General features: G+C 39.2%; 1 protein-coding gene across 1 annotated transcript in view; it reads left to right on the forward strand.

The window, feature by feature from the left end:
- Positions 1 to 26,677, forward strand: part of EPHA6 (EPH receptor A6) — an 815,765-nt gene that overhangs the window by 602,371 nt on the left and 186,717 nt on the right. The window contains exons 9-11 of the mRNA XM_075908927.2: positions 7,339 to 7,447; positions 14,185 to 14,255; positions 15,989 to 16,114. Coding sequence (XP_075765042.2) covers positions 7,339 to 7,447; positions 14,185 to 14,255; positions 15,989 to 16,114 — 306 coding nt within the window. The remainder of the gene's footprint in view (positions 1 to 7,338; positions 7,448 to 14,184; positions 14,256 to 15,988; positions 16,115 to 26,677) is intronic.

Here is a 26,677-nt window from a genome sequence, read left to right on the forward strand (position 1 = left end):
CCAAAAAAGGTTTTAGGGAAAGTAGTAATAATGGGTGAATAAACATACTAAAATAGATAAAAGGGTGTAATTGGTGCCAAATTGTTGCCACTTGCATGTTGTGTTGAATGTCCGAGGTAAACGTGCATGGGCAATAAAGCAGTTGCATTTATCTCATCTGCTCCTGGGTCGCCTGTTTCTTCTCTAACAAAAACAACTGTAAACATCTGGTATTGGAAGTAACACACTTGTTTCTGGGAGAACATTTACATTCTGTTAGCTAGTTACAGGCGCTATCATGGGGGGCAGGCAGGAGAGCCTTTTGGCCTGAACCTCAGGAGACAAAGGGGCCTAACATTTTGACATTTTTCTACCAAGTAATTTCCATATATTATACACTTTGCAGTTATAACAGAGACAACAAAAGACACTCTATATACCTGCAAAAATTGATTTAAATCATTGTGGGACATCGGGCCTTTGCCAATTTTTTGGTCACATCTGAGTGTTCATCTGCATGACTGGAGTAGCTGCTGTGATTAGTGATTCTACGTTATGAAACACTGTTTACAGTCTTTGCATAGTTCAGAGGTTTTGAAAGTCATAATTAATTCCGTTACTGTAAAGTGATTTTGCTTGGTCTGAGGGTGAGTTTAAACCTTAAATAAGATGTTTATCTCTGCATAGGAGATATTCATATTCCTGTTTTTTCTGATGTGTCTTTGTGTACAATAACCATATCAGGCTCAGCTATAAGCTACCTCTTCATCCAATTTTAGATTCACCTTTATAGACTTTTTTGTGATGATAAACTTTTAACTTTAGTTGTTTAAAAAACTTCATATCTAATCTGGCTTGCCCCATATTCATATTTATAATAACACACTAGTTATTAGAGTAATTTAATAATGGGAACATGTTAGCAGATGAAATTTCAAGACTTTGAAATAAGGCTATAACGGCCATAGTAAATAAACCTCCCCCTCAACCGCCTCCCACACACACAGTTGTTAAATAATATTCACTGTGAGGTATATATACAATTAAAATTTTCTATAACCAGTAGCCTTTAGCAAATTAATTTATTGTGTGCAACTGTGTTTTAAAAGAACCTCTTATAAAAATGAAGCAAAGATTTGAAAGTGGTGCAAGTAAGAGATGGTGTAAGCAACAGAGTGAAGCAGCAGTTAAGAGTTAAAAAGCCAATGACATAATTTCTTGTAGAAAAGATGCCTCAGCCATTAGACGGTGACCATACTGACAGTGACACTTCTAATACTGATGATGAAAATTTTGTACCCATAAATGAAATTTCAATGCCACTACCTCAAAATGAGGAGGTCATTAATCAAGACACAGAAGTGCCAACAGTAGTGATAAATGTAGAATCTATGCTCAATTTAGACATTGAGCAGGCAGAAATGAGGACCTTGGAGATGCTGCACAGCAAGAGCAAAAACTTATGACTAGCATGGGACACAGTGTAACAACAGTGGCATCAGAACCTGATATTGGACTTCTTGATAAGAACATTGTTGCTCAAATGCAGTCATTTCTCTAAGTTAATTGTTTACAGATTCTAAGTAATATACCAAAGGATACTGAAAATCATGCTTTTCTCACTCGTCTGCTGGCAAAAACTCTTCCAAATGGAGAGATCTACACAAGCATAGGCTGTGAATTTTTGTTTATTGCCTGTGACCTCTCCATAACTTTTACTAGAAATATCCCTGACTAAATCTTAGGATAAGAGGGGTGGAAATATTATCAGGACCCTGTTCCACCTATTATGGCAAACAGGCTGGCACTGATTGGCTTGCCTGCAGTAACTGTATGGAGAGGATAGTAGTTGTTGCTTTTGGGTATGTTCCCCTTAATGTCCGCTGAGGCATTCTGCCTGCATCAACAGCCTATGGGCAGAATGTCTTCAGGAATGTCTTGACTGGGTACCAAGCACATACCCTATTCAAGTGGCTGCATAAACTATAATCTAACTCTTACTTCTTTCTTGTTTGTATGGCTCAGGAGCACCATGTACCTGAGTTACTTTCCCTCACACACACCACTCAGCCTGTATGTGGTATATCAAAGTGTACTCTTCTGATCCAAAAAAACATATTTCAAAGTATTTGGTTAAATTAAGGCATATTTTATTATTTTTGAATTAAAGCTTTATCAGAGACTTTTAAAATATATTTAATAATTTACAGCATTCCTGTTTCTGGAGGAATGTCCCGTACTATGCCACCTCATAAACCCTTTGTGCCCAGCAGTTCCCCAGTATGTTATTTTTGTGTTATAGCCTTCTTGTGAGGAGCTATTTCTAAAATGAAAAATGTTCTAGAGTGTCAGTCTTCTTACCAATGGGAAGGGGGGAGGGGTTCTTGTTGTTGTGCAGGGGGTTTGTTTGTTTGTTTGTTTGTTTGTTTGTTTGTTTGTTTTTAAGCCTAACAAAACAAACTGTTCCTATTCTGTTGGGAAATCTTTGTGTATATAACATTTGATGATTCAGTAACAGTGTTAGGACAGACAGCTCTTTCTTCTTTCAGATTTTAGATGACTGGTTTAGATGACATAAAGGATCTGGGAGAACCTTACCATACTGTTAAGTGGGGGGAATAATACCACAGTTGCCATTGTGGAAAATAAGAGCCTACCTGAATGGTGAAGTTTTGCAAAGCAAAAACCAATCCCAACTTTCCCACATCTGTGTGAAATAAAATCAGACACCTACCTTCTGATACCTAAACTTCAGGTTTTAAAAACATGGAACATGGATCTGATGCACTCCTCATTGTGGTTTTACAAGACTAATAGCTGACTCAGGTTTTGCTAAAGTAATACAACTCCTGCTTTTGCCAAATTCTCCCTTACAAGGAAGGGACATCTCCCAAGAGTCAAGACTTTGGGCTAATTTTAGTGAATTACACTCTATGAAACCAAATTTCACCTTTAAAAAGGTATTATAAAACAATTCAAGTATAATTTACTAATATGCTATCAAAATATTGCAATGTAATACATTTTAAGGCTATATAAAAAGAAACAGAAAAAGGAAGGAGATTGCAAGATATGAAGTGGATGGGAAGAAAAAAGGGGGTCGGATGAAAAAAAGTAGGGAGATGTCAAGGACAAAAAAACAGAGACATAATAAAACTCTTAAAACCTAAAGGTCAACTTTAAAAAATAGTTGAAAAGTGAAAAAATGTGGCTAAATAGATCAGATAGAAAGAAGTGCATATGCTAAAATTTGCCTAAGACAGCAAAGTGCCTGATCTGACCTCTGTTTTCAGGAATTTTGTAAAAACATTGAAAATTGCATTTGTTTTATTACTACATTCCCATGCCATAGCCAGTGTTTCCTGGTGGATTTGTGTGTATGTGCTGCTCAGTGCACTGTGCTTTTATTGATTTCTACAGGGATCACTTCAAGCAAAAATAAGCATTTCCATCACTTTCCAGGACTTACCTACTTCTCTGTCAGTTTTTACCAAACCCACATTTTCCAATTATACTTGTCTGTCATTTGACATTTTTATCTGACAAGTAAATTAAGGTCATCAGGAAGAGTCAGGCTTGAAGAGACCCTTTGTAGTGATGTGGCTAGTTGAAGAAAATCCTAATATATTGGACTCTGGTGCGTCTGCCAGAGATGGCAGAAAAGAACAAGGAGAGCAAAATAATGACTTTCTTAGGATATACAATCCCAGCTCAGGATCATCCTGGTTAGAGACAGAAAAGACAAATGTAGTCATTGTGTCTACCTTCCTACATGTGCAGGATATAGTCCTTGTTAGAGGACATGTGTTATTAAACTGATATGAACAGATTTAAAAATTATAATGAAGCTAATGTTAAAAATGTACTTATTATACTGGCTGGGAAAAATATTTTCTGTACATCTGGGTGTTATTACACTTCATTTTAGCTAAAAAGCCAAGAAACAACAGTTCTACTAAACAGAAATGAAGCAGGAAGCCTGACTTTTGCTATTCAGAGTATTCAGCATGATGTTATTTGGGCTATGGAACTCGTTTGTGGCAACAATAACTCTATCTTTCCCCAATACTTAGAACTTCAGTTATCAGGAAAGAAAGCCTGATTTTGCCCACTTAGCAGTGAGCGCATATGAAAGATGTTCAGGAACAGGTTAGGCTATCTGAACCCCCATCATTTTTCTGCTGCACCTACTGAATTCACTCACCTGCATACAATTTTTTTCTATTGAACTAATCTTCAGAGGGCTGCAGTTTGTCCTCTAGTCCCCACTTCAAATGTTAGCAATATGCACTCATTTAGCGATTCCTTCTCTTGTTACAGCTTTTACAGCTTTATAATTCTGGTGCCTGAACAACCTCTGCAGCAATTTAGCAGGGGTGCTGACAGTTGAGAGATGATATTCAATATTTGATCTGAAGGCCTGGGTGATGATGATATTTGCATTTTTATTTGTGTCGCATCATTTTTTTGTTGCATTGATTTTTTCCAAGTGAATATGGCACTATTTAATATAGCATGATGCAAAGTCTAAAGCCATTCCCACAATATCAATAATTACTGTTTGGAAGAATAACTATTTAGTGCAGGGGTGGGAAACCTTTTCTGGGTCAGGAGCCACAGACCCACAAAAAAAAACCCTCACTGACATGGCCCCTAAATGAGAAGATACTCCCCACATTCTTACACACTAGAGCCTGGGGGAGGGGGGGGCAGGCCACTAGATTTTGTGTGCTCGAGCCCTGCAGGGAAGCAGCAGGGGCTAGAGTGCCAGTCTGGTTTCCCCAATGCTATGAGGAGCCCTGTTAGAGAGCCGTGAGCCCCGGGAGCTGGATCCAAGCAAGCTGGGGTCTGCATCCGGCTCCTGGGCCTGACGTTCCCCACCCCTAATTTAGTGAGTAGTTAGTAAAAGGTTTCAATGTACTTCAATGGATGATGTATGTGTTTAACCTGTATGTGAACAGTTTATGATCACAGATACTGAATGGAGTATTGTAACTTACTGCTTGCACATATCTTCATTAAATTATAGAGACAGAAACCTAATGACAGATTTAATGCATTGTTTTTATTGCAAATTGGACATAAATTACTATTGTTTTTATTTGCTTTGACTGCTGTTGCAAAGATAGTTCATACTATTAGTTGCTAAATCATTCACAAATATTATTTAAAGTCTGAATATTCACTCTTGTATTCAACATTTTTATGAGGCTTTTGATAGTTTGTGTACAGTATTCTGGGTTTCACAAAGTCCTAAGAAGATATACGTTGTACTAAGGCTTCTCCTCAAAGGAACCTAGATGATGTATTTAGGTTTGAATCAACTGAGACCCAAGGAAAGCTGAATGTTGTGTTTTCTGAGCCATGAACAACTGCATGAAATCCAGATTTGTTTTTCTTGAGGAAGCTGGGATTGATGTTGGTTTTGCATTTATTGAAGTCAGCTAAAACACCTAGTAACAGGGCATCTTTTCTTATCACTCAAAATACATATTCTGATCCTTATTTCTCAAAATTCTGAACCTTATATCTCATAGAAACTAAAAAAATAGAGAAAGATGGAAATGTATTGAAAGGTGATAATTTTCACATAAAATCAGAGGCAGATAAAGATCCTCGGAATTACAGAGCAAGAAAGCAAGATAATACAGCCTATTCCTTCTCTCATTCATAGAGCATCTAATACTGAGGCCTTGAAGTGATTGGCCTCTAGGAACCATGGCAATGTAAATGTTTAATATTAATAACAATAATAATTGGATCAGATGCACAGAAGCAATATTTTCAGATTATTTGTTTAGACCCAATGTTCGTTGGGGAAAGTAATAAGAACAGACAGATCTTAGACCAACATTTTTTGTTGCTAGGTACAGTGCAGGGAATTAACTGATGAGACTACACTCGGATAACTCTGACACCCATTAGTTCCCCTAGAGAAAACTGATTGGGTTTATTATAGGTAATTAGTGAATCAGGCTGATGGTCTGATTGAGCTAATGAGCCAATTAGTCCATCAGCTCAAGATTGATAAAGAAGGAGAGAAAGTAAGTGCCAGGGGAAGAGGAGTAGGGCTAGCTACGCCCAGTTTCACAAAGACCTCAGGGAAGGAAGACCTCCCCTCTTCCATGGCCCTAAATGAAAGATGGAAAGCACAGGAGATATTGTAAACAGTACTGTTGTGAAGGAATGTAAAGATGTTGGTGGCATGAACTCAAATAAATGGTACTCTGGAACACTCACATACAAAAGAACACTCACATGAAAAATAAGAGTCCTTTCTCTTTTTGCTTCTGTGGAGCTCAGTTATGTAGCCCTTATGCACACAATACTGGAAGAGTTCCCCACAGAACAAATGCAAAATTGGGTTGGGGGTTAGACTGACTAAATAAATGTGCTGTCAATGTAACTAAAAGTCAGCTAAATTTTGATGCTGGCCAATTGCAAGAGTCTGAGAATTCTATAGGCCTTCATCTGATTATTTTGTAAAGTTCATACTCAAGAACCAAAGCTGGTTTTAGCAACTGTGACAGGACATAAAGGAAGTAGAATTTTATTCATTTAGAAGGGCCACAAACCATGTAGGACCTTAACTATATTTTTAAAAAATATGTGAATGCAATTGCTTTCCCAAAGTCCTTATAAAACAATTCCACTTCATGAGTTTTATTTTCTTGTGTTTAGAAAGAACTCACAGCATTACTTTTGTTATTATCTTATTACTATTATCTAATCTAATAGGAGCATTAGGCTCTTTAAAATATGGGACCTTATTTTCACACTGTAATTGTGTGTGCAACTGTGCACTTTGGATGCACGTTACCTCATGTAGACATTGCTAGCTGGAGAGTCTGTCTAGCCATCTGTATCTGGTAGTGTGGCTATATGGCCATTAGTAGGCTATATGGATAATTACAAGACAGGGCAGTGCTGTTTTGGAGATGTTCAATTTTACATTTCATAACTACTGGCTATTTTATGAGCTGATAGCTCCAGGCATTGGAAATTCCAGCGATTGTGACTATACTTTATAAAATGTGATAGTCAGGAGCAGAAGTTTCAGGACAAAATAACAGAGGCAAAAATTGACAATGTTTGCACAGCCCTCGGATACCTCTTTAGTCCTTATCTGACAAAACTGCCTCCCCACTTTCAGAAGCAGTGCAAGGAACTAAGTACCTGCTTGTTGATCTCCTCTCCTTCACTCCACAGGCAAATTTCACCCATTGCCCTCATTAACCATCAAAGAAATCATTGCAACTTTCAGTTCTCCTGGAGTAGTCAGACATTTGCTGGGTGGAATATTACAGTCCTTTCTACGTGTATCCCACTCATTGAAACTTCTCTGTGTTTCTGTTTCAGCTTCTGATATAGCTGCCGAGCAAGGGCAGATTCTTGTAATTGCCACTGCTGCTGTTGGTGGATTCACTCTTCTGGTTATCCTCACTCTGTTCTTCCTAATCACTGGGAGGTAATTCATATTATACTGTACTAGTTCATTTAGGGTAAGATTCATCCCAATTAGCAGGCTCACATTAGTTAAATCATTACTCCATAGCTTATGTGGTATATTGGGTCTTGTGCAGTCCACAAGTTATGGCCTGAATGGCACCCTCCCTGAGTGTTGCCAGATCTCCCAATTTTAGTGAAACTCTTGTAACACTTGGTGTTTTGTTTAAAGCCTCACTCCTAGAGTCGTGTGATTAGGTAAGAATCTCCACTTTCATTTTTTCTAGCCCTCATTTCTGAGAAAAGTTTTAAAAAAACAGATACAAGGGCTCCCTAAAGATTCAGAAACAAGAAGGCAAATAAAAAGAATCCCAAATGTATTATTTATTTTAAAACGCGTGGTTTTAAGCCAATCTCATGATTGGGAGGGTGGAGCTTGACTCATTATTTTATAAGCTTGCAGTTAGCAATAGTACACACGTTATTAACCTTTTCAACGACCTCTTTCTGTATTCATTTTTTTAAAATACATAAATCTATCAAATACACAAAGGGAAAATATACTGATTGAAATCTATTGCCTTATGAGTGTTTTATACATAAAAATCTTGTTTATCAAAACAGTCCAATCTAGAGTCATAGGTTTACTAATCTAAGTAAAGATTCTACTGGGTCAGAAGAAGGACAACTAAGATAAATGTGATCAACTTAAGTAAGAGAAACGTGAATCTAAAAACATTAGAATTAACATACTAACTGTAATACTAATTAGATTGTAGAAGAGATTCCCCAAAGGAAGTGAGGAGAGTCCTATTTACTTGGGATTTTTAAAATTAGACTGAGCAAAGCCCTATTAAATTTTCTTTAGCAAACATTGATGCATTAACAGGGGATACACTAGATGACCTATTAAGACATACCCAATGATTCTCTTATTCCATTTCCATTTCCTTCCTGGCAATACAATACTGAATGTTCAGCTTGCTTCACTTGATATGACGATCACTTTGCTTGATAGGATAAGGAGTTGTTTTGATTCTGAGGCCAGATTCTGTTCTTTCTTACACAAATGTAAAATTGGAATAAATCCATATAATCTCATTGGCATTACTACTGGTTTGCACAGACATAACTGAGATTAGAACCTGGCTATTTGCCAGTGTGGGGAATCATGTCTCTCAGATCCTCCACAAAGGATATCCATAGAGCAATCTGCCCTCCCATACAGAAGAATGGACTCAACAGCCTCCACAGCTCAGCCACAACTGGGCTCCAACATGGCCTCTCTGACATCCAGGTTTCACAAGAAATGAGCAGGACAGCCAATAAAGGACAGAGCCAGGTGGGCAAACACCATCTCCCCCCTACCTAATTGAGTTCCTAAGGAAAAAAACGTGTGTTCCCACTCTCTTTTGTTCCTGGGAGACATTGGTTATGCAGCCTCTCTGCAGTTGTACCTCTAGGAAACAGAAAAAGTCTTAGGGAGATGGAGCTTCTGTAGAGGAATGTATAGATTCAACTATTCTCTTAGGGTATGTCTACACTACAAAGTTAGTTCGAACTAACATCCGTTAGTTCGAACTAACTTTCATAGGCACTACACTAGTGCTCCGTTAGTTCGAATTTAATTCGAACTAACGGAGCGCTTAGTTCGAACTAGGTAATCCTCATTCCACGAGGATTAAGCCTAGTTTGAACTAGCTAGTTCGAATTAAGGGGTGTGTAGCCCCTTAATTCGAACTAGTGGGAGGCTAGCCCTCCCCAGCTTTCCCTGGTGGCCACTCTGGCCAACACCAGGGAAACTCTACTGCCCCCCTCCTGGCCCCGGACTCCTTAAAGGGGCACGGGCTGGCTACGGTGCCCGTGCCAGGTGCAAGCCTGCCAGCACCCAGCCAGCAGACCCTGCACCTGGCACGGATCAAGCCACCCACCCGATGCCCCCCAGCCCTCCTCCTCTTCCCGGGACCAGGATGGTGGCAAGAGGCGGGCACCCACCTGGGCTAGTGCGGACATCGTGGACCTCATCCACGATCTCCACACTAGGCACAGGAAAGTGGCCGGCTTGGGCAGGATAGCTGCCAGCCTGGCCACCCAGGAGCAGGTGTGCAAGAGAATCAAGGGGGTCCACTGAGACCCCTGACCCTGAGCCCTGAGCTTACAATGGCCATCCTGGGTCAGACCAAAGGTCCATCTAGCCCAGTAGCCTGTCTGCCGACAGCGGCCAACCCTAGGGACTCTGGAGGGGATGGACCGAAGACAGTGACCAAGCCATTTGTCTCGTGCCATCCCTCTCCAACCTTCCACAAACCTTGGGCAGGGACACCACTCCTACCCCCTGGCTAATACCACTCCATGGACCCAACCTCCATGACTTGATCTCACTTCCCTTTAAACTCTGTTCCAGTTCTAGCCTTCACATCCTCCTGCAGCAAGGAGTTCCACAGGTTGAGTCTTTGCTTTCTGAAGAACAACTTTCTGTTACTAGTTTGAAGCCTGCTACCCATTCCTTTCCTTTGGTGTCCTCTAGTCCTTCTATTATGGGAACTAATGAAGAACTTTTCTGTATGCACCCTCTCCACCCAACTCCTGCTTTTAGAGACCTCTATCCTGTCCCCCCTCCGTCTCCTCTTTTCTAAGCTGAAAAGTCCCAGTCTCTTTAGCCTCTCTTCATATGGGACCTGTTCCCAACCCCTGATCATTTTAGTTGCCCTCCCCTCTCCCAGCCTCTCTCTTCCCCTCTCCCACCTCCTTTTCCCAGTCTCCCCCAGTTTTGTTCAATAAAGACAGATTCCATTTTGGAAGACACGTTATCTTTATTTTGTACATCAAGAAGAGGGGCTAGGGAAGGGTAAGTGGAAGGAGGTGAGGGAGGAATGGGGCACGAGCCCCCGATGGGGTGGACTGGGCTGGCTCTGCGGGCTTCTGGGGGTGGAAGCTCTCCTGCAGCCCCCCAATTGCCCCCTCTCCCCAGATGGCAGCCTGCGGCAAGTGCAGCCGGTCTGATGGCCAAGTGCTGTGATGTGCCCAGTGTGGGCACTCAGGGCACTCCAAGCCAGGACTGCTTTGCAAGCGGGGCACCCCTGAGAACTGTCTGTCCGGGGTGGGGGTCGGGACCCTTTAAGCACAGCCCTCGGCTAGCCTGAGACAGCATCTCCACGCTCTAAGTCCTCCTCTGATGCCCTGCCGGTACTGCTTCTGGCCATCCTTAACCCCACTTTAGGGTCCACTTAATGTGGACGCGCTAGTTCGAATTAGCAAAACGCTAATTCGAACTAGTTTTTAGTTCTAGATGCGTTAGCTCGAATTAGCTTAGTTCGAATTAACTAATTCGAACTAAGTTAGTTCGAATTAGCGCTGTAGTGTAGACATACCCTTATATATCCTGGAGAATCCACAGAGAATCTTTTGTTTGTTTTCCTGAGGGTTGTGGGAAGAGGGTTCCCTTAGCCTGCTTCATGGGTCAGGGTTGTGTATCCTTCCTTACCCCGCACAACATAGTGAAGTTGAACTATCTCCAAAGAGGAATTGTCAGTAAGTCCCTTTTCTTTGTGTCCCTCCCATCTGGTTGTTGGGAGTGAGATGGAAGCTGTGGGTTGTATGGAACTGAACACTGTATTTGCTCTCTTGTATAGAATCTAAGCTCTCATTTGATTGACAAATAAAGTTCTAGCCCTTCTGAATGTGAATATATCCATTGTCTAGTGAATTAATGCAATGCTCTCTTATGGCTGTGTCTACACTGCACAGTTATTTCGGAATAAGCTATTCAGGAATAGTTATTCCGAAATAGCTTATTTCAAAATAGCAAATATACACTGCAGGGAAGCCACACAATTACTCCGAGGCAGACTTCCCTAATGTAGACATGATATCTCAATTTAGAGCCCCAGGAGGAATAACTTAGAATGGCCCTGGTGAGGGGCTATTTTGAAATAGCAGAAGTAGAGCATCTACTTAAAATACAAATTGTGACAAATTAAATATTAAGAATGTGAGCAGAGAATGGTACAAGTAGTGACTGCTATAAATAATGGAAAACAATATATGGTGTCAGTGAAAATAGGGATGGATTCAGCCAACAACGACAGGAAAATATGAAAGAAATGATTATGTAGAACCATCAAGTGGAATTCCCGAAACATAAGTTGAATGTTCCTTTTAAAAGAAACTCAGTGATAGAATAAGATAGTACTGGTGCAAATATTCTTTAATTCTTTCTACTTTCATTCTTTCTCTTTGCTAATGTTAAGAACATCAGAGGTTCTTTTAGTTTTCTAACACTTGCTGAATGGAACTTTTCAATTATGTAAGATATGGATTCGTTTTGAAGTATCTCTTCAACACACTGATAAGAGAGTATTCATTGGCAATTATTCTCTGAAGTCAGAGAGAGAAATTTTTGAACAAATACTCAATTTACTATAGGATTTTAGGCAAATTTCAGCGTGAAAGATTGGATTGGTATCTACAGATGTGTTCTGCTTCACTGTTTAGAATTAGCAATTTGATGGACTGTCGAATCACAAGGCTGCTGATGAGTCTATTCATATTGAAGAGGCAGGGTGAGATAAGCACCTGCTTGTGTACTTCAGTGAATAATTATCCACTAAGAGCAAATAGGAAGCATTTCCATCAAGTTTCAGATATTAAAATGAAAGATGCAATGACTTAGAGCCACAAAGATGATGGGGAATGGTTGGCTAAATTCCAGGAAACTAAGCATTAAAGCCTGGTTTGATTTATTTTGATCATTAGAGAAATTATTCCTCAGTGAACCACCAATAATAAAAACACATCAAAACTGAAAGACGCACTGTTACAAGCCAGTTGAGCTCCCCTGTTGGACATGCATTAAGCTATTGCAGTGGACACGGATGCCTGCTGTTGTTTGTGTGTTACACAAGGTGAATACCATTGGCGAGGGCAGTGCCACCCACAGAAGGAAAAAGGGCCATCCAGGAAGGGGAAAAAAGAGCCCTCAAACGGAGTGGGATTTCAGCCCAGTTCACAGCATCACAGTGCCACTTACTGCAGTTTGGCTGGAAAAGCTGCTCTGTCATGGTAGAATGGCCACCAGACCAAATCTGAGTAATTCTGTGGCCCCTAATGCGAAAGTGGTTTGGCTGTATGTACCACGTGAAAATTTTTAGAGCATGCTGTTTACAATGAATGCAAACCTTTGGTCTCCTGTGCTCGTGACATGTTGGGGCTAGGCACAATTGAGGCACTGTCACTCAGACTCCAGATGTCTGGGCATAAACTCCAGGGGCAGATGCCATGTCTTACACTAGTCTTGGCAGTGAGAACATTGTGGTCCAATTGCCTCGACCCTGCAACTAGCAAAGCACTCTTAATCTTCCCCAGCAGCTGTTGCATGCTCTCCAAGTTCCACCTAAACTGTGGGCCCAGCAGTTTACTGTTTCCCTATTTGGGGCTACATGGCAGTGTAAGGAAGAGACTGAGGGATTTCTAAACACACACACATACACACACACCTTTTGTCACAGAGAAAGCATACAAGATTTACAGCTCATTCAAAAATCATCTTTGCACAAAAACTCTCTCCCCAGTGTTCTCACTGCTCCAAGGGTCCTTTAGGATTTGGTCAGTCCTTCATGGTCCCTACAACTCCTGCTCTTCCTGCCCAGTCTTCCCTTCTTGCTCTGGTTGATGACAAAAAGCTACCAAGAGAAGAACTTGTCCTTTTGTACTTTCCAGTTCCCTTTTGTCAGATAACCCACTAAGCCAGCTTCAAAGCCTCCCTTAGTTTACTGAGGTTCCCATCAGGTGATCCTTTGCTTTGTTATAAGCCCCCTGAAGTCCAGACTAGATTGTAACTTTTTTTTTCAGTCAGGCCATCCTCTGCAGCATACCCATTATGTTACCAGAACAAAGTCTTTCAAGTATAACAATACTTGATCATTCTTTGTGGTTTGCCTTCTGTTAGCACCTCTTAGAATTACCATCCAAGATGGAGGCAAAAAAAAAACAAATGGCAGAATAGAGCCTTAGAACCAAACAGTGCTCCCAATACAAAATGGAGTTTGTAGTTGGATATGGATACATTCAGACAAATAGTTAATGGCTAAACTCACACAACTGGTTATATGTTGTTTATTCTGTATGACCACTAACATCTTCACAGAGCTAACAAAATAATGAGTACAGAGAATGGCACAGAGGCCAATCAGAGAAAACGTATGGTTCTGACATGGAATAACAGGTTTATCCTTCATGAAGCCCATTAGTGTCATAGAACCTATTACCTATATATAGAAATAGTGAGCTGCTTTAACCCACAGGACATTAAAGATAATAGGATCAGGCTTAAAATGCACAAATCAACATATAAAAACACTAAGGGATAACATGAGACAGGCTAAATTCAATAATGTATCACCAAATTGAAAGGATTTTCTGTTGTTTCTATACAGAGCTAGATAATTACAAAACCTGGAAATTCAATAGTTGGTTTGAGCTAAACTTGAAAAGTTTGGATTTATTTAGTCTAATTTGAATTTCAGTATAGTTCTTTTCATTATTAATCATTCCAACATTATATTTTCATGTTTTTATATGTTGCATTTTTGTAGCTGTTCATAATCAAAAAGTGTTACCTATAGGTTTCTGTAAGTTCAGAATAGGTAGAACTTGTAATCAAAATATCCTATAATGTCATGAACCTCTATAGAAAACTTAATGTGCATTTATTATGTGTATGGCAACTGTTTTAACTAAAATTGTTTGCACTTTAAAAAGATGCCAGTGGTACATAAAGGCCAAAATGAAGTCTGAAGAAAAAAGAAGAGCTCATTTACAAAATGGACATTGTAAGTAATGCAATATTGTCTTAATTAATTCCTATGTTCATATTTTAAATGAAAGTTGTATGTTGTTTGCATTATACATTTTACCTTGATTCTGTAATCTGATCCATGTGAAAAGACCCACACTGATTTTAGGATCAAGGCCTCTCTTTTTATTTGTGCTTCCTCTTTGAAATCCAAAAGCTGATGGACATTTTCCCTTGCAAGCTTGCTCAATAGACTAAACACAAGTTTTTCAATGAACTTTTGCAATGTCAATACTTTTTATCAGTTTTCCAGGCTTGCCTATGAATTCTCAATTGCTGTGTATTATATTATTTTTCATGAAGTGATTGTCTATAGATTTTGCTACTGTGGTGCATGTACCTTACATGCATAAGATTGAATACTTTTGATTAGCAGGGCAGTCCTGCAGTCACTATTTAAATAGGAATCCTTATACCAACTTGCATGCAAAGAATACTGTTTGTTCATTACCAAGAATGAAATCTATGTGGAAATCACTCAAAAAAGAAGAGTTATTCTACCCTACAGTAGCTGTGGTTGTTTGAGATGTGTTCGCAACACAGATTTCACAATCTCCTTCCCCATTACTGCTGCTCTCCTTCCCCATTACTGCTCATTCTTACTCCTAGGGGATGCTATATTGATGAAGAGACTGTGGAGCAGATAGGCCTGCTCTACTATTTATTCCCTGAGCACATGAGGTTCACGTACTACCCCAGTGGATGCTGCTAACCAAAAGAATCTGATCTTGCACACTTGGGACACGTGCAACAAAGGTGGAAACTCTGTGGGTCACAATCTTGAAAAGCCATAATTCCTTTAGGGCAAATAAACCATTCTCTTTGTGCCTGTTTTCCTGCTTCTGCAGGGAAATAAGATAGATTGGATGTGCCAAAAATAAATATTAACCATATTCTGCCTATTTACCATTTCCAGTGCTTCCATATTGGCAGTGTCTTCCTTAATAGTAATATATTATACTAAGTGATCTAAATCATAGTAATATTAGTACATGAAACACTAAAATGGAGATTCATTATTTTTCTACTGAAGAAATTCTTTTTCCCAATACAACAGAATATCTTTTTAATAAATCATTTCCAAAGATGAAGAGTAGGAGCTGAGTGTTCAGTTCAAGGATTCATAAATACACTTTCAATTATACCCTTGTTTAATTTGATCATTTTATTTAATAAAATGCTTGATTCTTCGACACTTATGCTGAGTAGTGTAATACTTTCTTCATAATCCCATTTGAATATTTGCTATGCTGTTTGCCAGGTAATGTAGTACTTCCTATAAGGGTAGCAGAATTAGGCACCAAATTATAAACCACTTTAGGGTGGGGTGGAGTTATTTTTGAATGAATGGATATTCATGATGATATGAGGTGCTGAATTAACAGAACTGGAGACTAAAGACCTCTAAAAATCCTAATATAAATTTCCATACATGCTGTCCTACTTCTCCCGTGTTGCTCAAGACCACGTAGTAAGACCATCTAAAGATGGAGAGGGTATTGCTGCTTCCATATTCATTCAATCCTCCAAACAGACCTAGTCCAGATTGTTTTCTGTCGACTAAAATATGAAGGGCTTAATACTGTATCCCATCACTTGTGAAGTGAACCATCTGTTCATTGCATTTCTAAAATTTAACATGGGGTGTAACATGGGAATGTTTGTAGAAGGATTTTTGACTAAACTAGTAAAATCTTCCTTTCTTTCCAGTGCGCTTCCCAGGAATAAAAACATATATTGATCCTGACACATATGAAGACCCATCACTCGCTGTCCATGAATTTGCAAAGGAGATAGATCCTTCAAGAATTCGAATTGAGAGAGTTATAGGAGCAGGTAAAAACATGCAGGCTTGCAAAGCACATTCATAATCGGTTCCCCTAGACATAGACAAACTGCCTTACTCAACTAAATGCCATATGGTGCTAATCAAATACTGTATCAACTGTGTGCAGAGTTTCCCAGAAGGCAAGGACACTCTGAGAGCTCTCACCTGCAGTGCTAAAGTGTCAAATTTAAGCATATGCCTAAAGTGTCCCTCTTGCTATGTATATTGGACAAACTTCTCAGACACTTCACCAAAGAATCAATGCACATAAAACAGACGTCAGGCTCTCTCACAGAGAGAAAACTGTTGCTTGCCATTTTAACCAGACTGACCATTCTTTCAATGACCTTAAAACATGCATATTGCTTCAAAGAGATTTTAACTCCAGACTTCAAAGAGAAGTCTCAGAGCTGTCATTCATACTTAAATTTGACACTTTGTGTACGGGTCTTAACAAAGATGCTAATTATCTCACCCATTACAAAGATAGCTTCCCCAATTATCACCCCTAATGCCATTACCTCACAGACACTAACCTTCCCCCCTCATCCCTCCTCTGTTCTTAAACCTGATTCATCATTTTTATATGTGTTCACTTTTTTTTGATTGTATCACTTTGGTATATATGGTTGTGCCAATTTTCTTCCACATATTGATCTGAGAAAGTGGGTCTGGCCCACGAAAGCTCATCACCTAATAAACTATCTTGTTAGTCTTTAAAGTGCTGCATAGTCCTGTCTTTTGTTTCAGCTAGACCAGACTAACACGGCTGCATCTCTATCACTAGGTAATAAGGTTTGTCTACCTTAGGAGTTTTTGGTTCTTTCCCCTACTTATGCAGTTTCACCTGAGCATTTTTCGTTGATTCTGGACCACTGTGGTCATCTAGTTTGATCTATATAGAAAGGCCATAAAATTTCCCTAAAATAATTCCTAGAGCAGGCTTTTAAAAGCATATCCAATCTTCATTTAATCACTTTGTTATGCAGAATCCGCCATGACTCTTGATAAATTGTTCCAATGGTTAATTACTCTCATTGTTAAAAAATTACATCTTATTTCCAGTCTAAATTCTCTAGCTTCAACTTCCAGCCTTTGGATTGTGTTATTCCATTCTCTGCTAAGTTGAAGAGTCCATTATTAAATTTGTTCCCCTATCAGTACTTAATAGATTGTTATCAAGTCACCCTCTTGCCTTTTTGTTAAGATAAATAGATTGAGCTCCTGGAGTCTATCACTATAAGGCTTTTTTTTCTTATCCTTTAATCACTCTTATGGCTTTTCACTGAACCTCTTCAACTTATCAACATCCTCCTTGAATTGTGGACATCAGCATTGCTCCTGTGCCAAATGTAGAGGTAAAATAATCTCTTTACTCTTACTTGAGATTCTTGGTCATGTGTCCCAGACTTATGTTAGCCCTTTTGGTCACAGCATCACACTGGGAGCTGTGTTCAGGACCCTCCCCCCCTTTTTTTCATAATCACTCAGAATAGAGACTCCCATCCTATAACTATGGCCTACGCTCATTGTTCCCGGATATATACATTTACATTTAGCCATGTTAGAACACATATTGTTTGCTTGCACCCAGTTTACCAAACAATTGTGAATGCTCTGCATCAGTGACCCAGACTCTTCATTGTTTACTATTCCTCCCATTTTTAAGTGATCTGCAAACTTTAGTAGTAATGGATTTTATTTTTTTTATCTTCCAGCATCATTGATAAAGATGTTAAATAGCACAGGGCCGAGAACCAATCCCTATAGGCCCTCTCAATGATGATTCCGTATTCAGTTACATTTGGGGATCTATTAGCTGAGCAGTTTTTAATCCATTTCATGTGTCTGTTAATTTTAAATTATTCTAGTTTTCTTAATTAAAATGTTGTGCCCAAATGCCATACAGAAGTCTGAGTATATTACATAAACATTACCTTTATCAGTCAAACTTGTCATCTCGTCAAAAAAGATATCAAGTGTATTTCATGAGATCTATTTTCCATGTTTATTTGCATTCATTAGGTTAGCCTACTTTAATCCTTTATTAATCAAGTCCCATATCAGTCACTCCACTATCTGGCCTGGAATCGATGTCAGGCTGGCAGCCCTATTCAGGAGAGCTAGGAATGGACCATAGATCTCCCAGTAATACTCTCTCCTGTGCAGTGGGTCACCCTGCCTTCTACAGGGGGAAACAATTAGGCTATTGCTGATTAGCATTCACGCACGGTAGTTTATACTGAGATACTCAGTTCTGCACACCTTTGATTTGCAATTAGAATCTGTCTATGAAGTCTGCACTAGTTTGCATGGTAGGCAGGGTAAGGTCACTTCACTATAAGTCACTTGCACAGGAACATAGCTTGCTGATGCTACAATAGACCAAAGTCTTAAAACAATATTATTATTTTATGTTTTGGGGAAATGACTCTGTTAGAGTTGCAGACATGATACCTGAGAATCAATGTATGTAAAATGAACACAAGTAAAAATAAAAAATAGGTAAAGAACTGTTCAATATATGTGCTATATATAGTTTTCCCAGGTACACAGTCCTTCCAGACCACTGCCACCACATGCAGCTTTTACTGACTCCTCCCTTAGTGGAACTATTTATACCACTATTTTTGCCCCACTAGCCTGAGACAATTGCCATAGCCTCTCATATTTACTCCTATGTGTCTTTTCTGCAATGTAGGTATACCGTCAGAGACAGGAACTCCTGAGTTCTCATCCCGACTCTCAATCACTTTTCCTTTCTGTGCTGATTTATCTCATCTGTAAAATGATGACGACAGATAATTTTTGCCTGTCTTTATTACAAGAATATTTTGAGGTTATGTTACTATTTCCTTGGATGAGCTATGCTGCAACTATGTCAGCATGCGAGTCTTATGTTACCTAGAAGATGGCTTTTTTTAATTGGACCGAAGTCCTTAAATACTTAGGCTTAGAATGAAATCATATACTTTATTGGGTAGTCTAACAACAAACTTTAAATTCATGTACCCAGTTCTGTTCTTACTGAAGTTACAAATTTTCCATTGACTTCAACAGGAATAAGATTAATCCATGAGTGAAATGTATACAACACGGACAAACATACAATTAGAACATCTGTCTTATGTATATATGTTTTGGTTCCAACTAACTTGCATGTACAACATCTTTTTCACATCATCATAGTGCCTGCTAAGTCCTTTTGACACTTCTTGCAAGAGATATTCACTTAATTTTTCTTATAGAATATATTTTTAGTGAGTAAAAGGGAGAAGGTCATAATGTTGAGCTAGCCGACAATAACTGTATGTTTGCAGAGCTTCATCTTCTCTGAACATCTTGAAATATTGTGGGTGAGTCATGTTACACTATAAAAAATAAGATGTTAATCTGGAAAGTTTCCAACAGAGAAAGATGAGTCAGAGCAGGGCATAATTATGTTTAGACTCTCAGATTCTAAGTAGTAATAGGTCAGGCACTTGAAAAGAATGGGAAAATTATTTTATTTGGGGGAAGTGCATACTGTTAAGTTTCCCAGTCTGAACTCAGTCACTCAGACAGAGCGATTAAGAGTTCTTAGAAACACTTTTCTACAAAATACTGAAACAACGGTGCTGTGCCCAAAAGGCTCTTATATACCATTACACTCTGAAAATATCCATAGAGGCAAGCCCAACTGAAAAAATACTGAGGATGAAATTGGGTTCAGTTCCTAGCAGTTAACCTGAGATCTGCACTGTCAGACACAAAAACCAAGAGCATTTCCCAAAGGGCTTGACGAACTGTGATTTATAACATTTATATCTGCAAACTTACATTTGTAGTTGTATTTATATGCTACAATGGTAGGTGCCATGAAGATTGAGAAATATTGTTAATGTATTTGTCTTTCCTTAAGTGTCTCTTCTCTTTATGCAGTAGAATAAGATTCAGTGATTTATTCATATTTTATTCGAATATTGCCCTTGTACTCCAAAGATGAAAATGTATAAGGCGTCTTTTTTTATACAGACGTGGATATTTTTGTCTCCACTACATTTAGATTTGACTTATCTATGTTTGTTAAACAGAAGAGTATCTGTGCTTTATTTCTTTGCTCTACTCTTGTTTTATGTGTTGTCTTTCGTTATCCAGGAAAATGCTACATTTCTGCACTTGTTTTATTATTGAAAAGTGAATGTAAGGGTCTTTCACCAGGTCCTAAATAAGGCACAACTGTCAATAACAGGTACTCAGGTCTGTGGCAGCATGGAAAAAGTCTGGATTGTTTAGGCAGTTTTCTTTCCAGAACAGTTCCATTAGTCAAGATTAAGTGGATTATTATGGGAAGGTATTTTTTCTTCCTCCTCAGTACAGATTGATCGAGCCCATACATCAAAACTAAGAAAACAAAAACCTTGACAGAATTTTGTAAGATTTGGTTTTTTTAACTCAAGTTTTCATGACTATGAGGCATAGGGTTTAAGTAAGAGTGATTTTTTCATTATTAACTGTTCATTGAGATTGTTTACATTCTGTGCTTATCAAATTGTTGACTTTAGGGAAATGGTCACCAACCAGTAGATCAGGATCTACTGGTAGATCTTGGAGCCTCTGACAAGTGTTCTTGACTGGTTTGGCCAAGAGGCTATCAAATGCTGGCACATCAGCTGCCCCCACTGCTGTGCACCTCTTGTCCTTTGCTTTGAAGCTACCGCCTCTCTCCTCCCCACACACAAGCTGGGCTGGGCAGCGGAGAGCAGGAGGTGCTGATGTCAGGGTGCCCCCTTCTTCCATCCTGTATTCTATCACCACAGAACAGAGGGTAGGGCACAACAGGTCTTGGGATGGAGGGAGTTTGCTGGCTGCTTTTGAGTGTTACAGGGCCAGAGCAGGGGTAAACCTGCCTTAGCCCCACTGCACCAGCACCCAGGAGCCACCTGTGGTAAGCAGTGTCCAGCTGGAGCCTGCACCTGAACCCCAACCCTAGTCATAAACCCCCTTCTACACTCCAAACCCCTGGCCTAGCCCTGAAACCTCCTAGACCTAAACTCCCTTACAGAGCCTATACCCTGAACCTCCTCTTGCACCCCAGGCTCAGCTCAGAGCCCCTCTCACACTATGAATCCCTAAGACCAAGACCTGAGCCTGTGCCCAACCCTCTGCCCCTGCCTGGAAAGAGAGGAAGGATGGGGGAGGGAGGGAGGATGGAGTGAGTAGCTGTGGGGCCTTGGAGGAGGGAGGGCAAAGGTATTTGGGTTTGAGGGAGATCCTGGATTACACTTAGATTCAAAAAATTGATCTCTTGCTTAAAAAGGTTGGAGACCACTGCTTTAGGGCTTTAGTGATGGTAGTTTTGGAGAACACAAGAGCAGAAGCCACAAAATCCAGAATTCTAATTCCAGCTCTGATACTGATTCTCTGGTCTTGAACAAGTCATTTACATTTGCTGTCTTCCACATTTTGTAAAATATGGATAATAATACCACCTCCCTATTTTATTAAGATGTTACGGAGATTAATTAATGTTTGTAAAGCGCCCCACAATTTGTAATTTTGGCGCTGAAAATGCAGAGTCCAAATGTGCCATCTTGCCTCAACACCAGCAGCCACAGAGGCAGAGCACTGGGGCACTCAGTCTCTTTGCCTCCATGTCAGCTCAAGGACTTATGAGGATGAGTACCCAGATCTCTGTGTTTCTGGTCCTAGAGCTGTGGGGGAGATGTGAGACTTAGCATGCCCGCTCTCCAGAATCCAGGCTAGAAGGCCTTTGCCAAGTCTACTTCCTACAATTTCTAAGGAAGCTAAAACATTCCAATTCAGAAAGACTGTCAAAATAGCGTTCAGGAAAAAAATGAGATTTTTAATTTGATGCAGACATGTTTGAAGATTATAATAGCAAATGTAAGGCCACTGCTATTTAAGACAACGTATGTTAGCTCAAGAGAATTTGTTTGATAGGAATGAATATAGTCATCAGAGCAGTACTGCCTAAACATACTGCTGAGAATTTAAAAGCCTCGCTTCTTTAGATAGTGATGATTGGTGAGTGGAGAGATAATGTGTTTAAAGCAAGGAAAATTCCCATTAAAAAAATAAGATGAGTCCACATTTATTTTTTATAGCATGAACAACTAAATATATGTAAACTGATAGTTACATTCCAGTAGTAGGTGTGCTTTAGAGGGTTAAATTAATTATTGTACTTGATGGTACAGGTTTGCACTGCATTCTTTCTATTTTTCCTACTGCCCCTGATAAAGTGTTATTACTATTTAATTTGACGTTACACACTCTTGGTTTCAAACCTTTTAAAAGCTTTCACCATATTAAATAGTCAATGGTGGCTCCCGACTGTTGCTTTTAGTCAAGCATCACACTGATCACTGATGTATTTGTATATTTCTCACCAATTTGATCCATAGCTCACCCTTCAGGTGACTTGATTGTGATTCTTTTTCATGTTGAATTCTCTGCGCTGTCCTAGGTATTATAAAGTCCTTGTCCATCTTCCTCCTACTGACACTTCTTGCAACATCATCAATTTTCTCTCCTTCCGCAGGTTAAGTCCTGAATTCGCAAGCACCTACACAACACATTGTCAGTGTGAAGTGCCTTAAAGTGTGTGGACACTGCTAGAGGAATGTAAAGAGGTCTTAGAGTAATTGAGATACAGACCTACAGGCAGAGTAGTGGTGGCTCAACAGGCTGCAAGCCACATAAGACAAGGTGAAAAAGCTTGGGAGTGTGCACAGTGCATTCCACTTTTTCTTGTATGCCTGGCAGGTTCCAATCAGAAAGCAGCCCCTACACATCTTTGTGAAAGGATGTCTTCCTCCCAGCCACATTACCAATGCTAGCCACACGACGGACGAAGGAAAGGAGATACAGCCATAATGCTGCTCCTTCTGCGCTCACCCAGCAGAGGCTGAATACAGAGAATGTGCTAATCTTTATCCTATTGTTGTTAGGGAAAGTGCTAAATTTTGGACTGCTCATAGCAAGTGGAATATGTTAAGGAAAGGCATTTGCTCGCACCCAGTCCATGTATTCTTAATATATTCAAATCCGTTACCTGGACTCCCACATTTAAATGCCTTACAATTGGTACAATGTCAATGGGATTCGCTGCATTTGGTGGTAACTTGCCATAGTTCCAGCAGTACCAGCTGTATTTGTTCCTAAGCACTGTCCCAATGTGGTAACTTTATACTGGCTTCCAGAATGGCAATCATTTGGCTTAAGCCTTTTTACTTCAAACAAAATGTAACATCTTTTTGGACAAGTTGAAAGAGAGGGCTGCATGGTTTGTGCAGAACAAGTTTCTGGACTGCTCAATTAACTTCCTTCTTCCTGCTGCATTATAGGGAAAATCAGTTGTTGTCAGTAAAACAAGGATCATTTGCACATAATTAAAGCTGAATACTTAGTGAACTCTGCAGTTTTCTATAGCTGTCAACAGCTTTTCCTCTGAGCAAGAAAGGATGTCTACTTCACTGACTTCTGGCTCTTAGCTCCTATTTATTAGACACATGTTACTGCTTCAGGGTCAACATTTCTCTTGTTTAGCTAAAATCTTCCACCTTGAGCAATCAAACTTAGCTCCGGGAAAAAGCATGAGTCTATTCCTGTTGTAGAATAGTTTTCCTTTTGATTTTACAATCATTAAAAAAATTCTGTCGTGACATAAATAAAGGTCTAAAAGGTTGATTTCTATCCATAACAAGTCTTAGCATCACAAAAATAATTACAATTGTCTCTCTTGTCAAATAGGCTAATGGTTGAATAGTCATGGAAACTGAAGTCTCATCTAACTTATAGAGATGATGCATCCAAAATGATGTGAAAACATTGGTCAGAGGAGAGTAGCATATGATGCAGTTTCTCACACTTTATGAGTTTTATGGATAGTGTCTCATCACACATCTTTCATAAGTACTTAATTTAATCAAGAATACTTAAACATCAGCATTTGTTGTCCATAAGGCATAAGTAATTTTTTAAACTCCTCTGCAAAGGAGATACAAAAGGGAGGAGTAAAGGAACTGATCATTTAATGAACGATGGAACATTGGAAACAGCAATAGTATTTAGCTGCAGACATATGGCAATTTATGATGGAGAGTAGGGGCAGGAGTTAGAAAAGCTGTTCCAGAGGTTAGTTCTCCTAGAGATACCACACTGATTTTAGGACAGTTCATATCCTTTACAGGACTGGATAAAAACCCTGAAGCATCAGTTCACATATACATTATCTATTGATTTTATCAGACTGTGTCTCAGAAGAAACAAGGAGGAGGATTTGGAGGATTCGCTTTAATTTCAGGCTGTTTCACTTTGAAGAGCCATCAGAAAAGTGCTCCAAAGATAAGTCTTAGTGCAATTTAATACTTCTGGATGCCTCACAACATAAAAGAGAGCTCCTCCATCTCTCCTTCAAAACAAAGAGAGGGGAAAAAATTCTAGAAGCTTAAATCTGCTGCTACCTTTATGGAAATAGTTTGGTGTGAGGAGCTTTAGGCAAAGCCTCATTCCGAAGTGAAACCAATCAAAGCATATAGCAAACTCACTGTCTTTTATACAGTATTATGAAACAGAATTCTTATCCTGTGGCGGCTGACTTATACACACAAGGTGAATTCTTATCTTTGGTTTTCAAAAGTTATGTAGAAATAAAACACATTGGCTTTCTTAATTGTTGCAAAATCTACTGAACTTGTCTTCATTGGCTTCTTAAATGTGCTGTTTTGTATTTGCTGCTGTTGCTATATGTGGAGGGGAAGATGAGTTGTAAACTTAATTAATCCCTTTGACTTTTCCTGGATTTCAGTGGTTTATATTGATTTATTGAGAGGACAGGAATGACAGTGACTATTCAAATGAAGATCGCACAAGTATTTGCATCCTACCTCCTTAATATCAGTCAGTTATAATTTTCTAAAACATTCATCTTTCAGGCTGAAGTTTTCCATGTTTGGGGGTCTCCCTGAATAATTTTTAATATTTTATTTTATTGAAAATCTGAGCAAACAAATTCAGGCAGTTTTGACTGAAGAATGAAAAAAATAATTCTCTTGGTTAAATATATATTTGTCTATGTGTGACTATTAAAAAAAAAAAACAGTACCAAAATGGCTGAGGTACCAAAATGGCTGGAGTAGAAAATTTAAATTTGAAATAGAAATGTAGCCCTTACTGAGGTAAAAATGGTTCTGTAAATATTGATTTTCATTCACTGACTTATGATCCCTTAAAACCACAGTACATTTGATAGGGGTTTAAAAGCACCTTTTTAATGATCATCAGAGCAAAGGATGGCTGTGACTTACCTATACACTTTGCTGCTTTTAAGTATGTCTACACTTAGTGCTTCTGAACCCACCGGTCACTGGTGGCCAATCAGCACATAGTTGCAACCCATTTGACATCCTCAGGGCAATACAGGTCATACATATAGGGCATATCCACACTAAGAAATTATTTTGAAATAACTTATTTTGAAACTGCTATTTTGAAATAGCATGTCCACATTACAGAGAAGTCTCATAATTAGTCCAAGGTAGACTTCTTTCATGTGGACGTGCGACCTCGACTTAGAGCCTGAGGATTCACAGGAGAGTAAATACTTTGAATGAATCTGGGGATTAGTTATTTATAAATAGCAGCCGTGGAGCGTTCACACTATTGCTAATTTGAAAGAACTATTTCAAAATAAGTGTTATTCCTTGTGGAAAGCAGAAGTTGTTATTTTGAAGTAACCGGCTCCTTATTTCAAACTAATGGGCTTGGTAGTGTGGACACTCCACTTGTTATTTCAAAATAACTCCCTAGTGTAGACCAGGACATTCTGTGTGGGTGAAACCCACATAAAAAGCAAAAAGCTTTAATGCCTAAATTCAATACTATAATCTACACAGAGATAGAATCACAGCAATGTAAAGATGAATGGGAGCCCAAGAGGTTATCTAGTCCAGCCTCCTAGATGTGGTAAGACCAAGTGAACCTATACAATCCCTGACAGGTGTTTGTCAGATCTGCTCTTGAAACCCCCAATTCTGAGAATTCGACAAGCTCCCTTGGAAGCCTATTCCAGGGCTTAATTATCCTAATTATAGTTGGGGGAAACATCTCTTAGCATATCAGAAGACTCATATCAGATCCTCACTCTGTCTTCTTTTCTCAAAACTAGACATGCCCAGTTCATACAACCTGTTCTCATAAGTCAAGTTTTATAAATTTTTAATCATTTTTGTTGCTGTCTTCTGGACTTTCTCCAGTTTATCCACAATTTTCCTAAAGAGTGGTACTCAGAATTGGGCACAGTACTTCAGCTGAAGCCTCACCAGTGCCAAGTAGATGAGACAATTACCTCTCATGTCTTGCACATGATACATGTTAATACATTCCAGAATGAGTCTTTTTTGCAACTGCATCACATTGTTGACTTATATATTCTTTGTGATTCATTATGACTCTCTGATCCTTTTCAGCAATGCTGCCTCCTCATCAGTTATTTCCTATTTTGTAGTTTGCATTTGATTTTTCTTTCCTAAATGTAGTACTTTGCACTTATCTTTATTGAATTTCAC

The sequence above is a fragment of the Pelodiscus sinensis genome, chromosome 1 (genome assembly GCF_052426305.1).
Source record: "Pelodiscus sinensis isolate ZL-2025 chromosome 1, ASM5242630v1, whole genome shotgun sequence".
NCBI classification, from domain to species: domain Eukaryota; kingdom Metazoa; phylum Chordata; order Testudines; family Trionychidae; genus Pelodiscus; species Pelodiscus sinensis.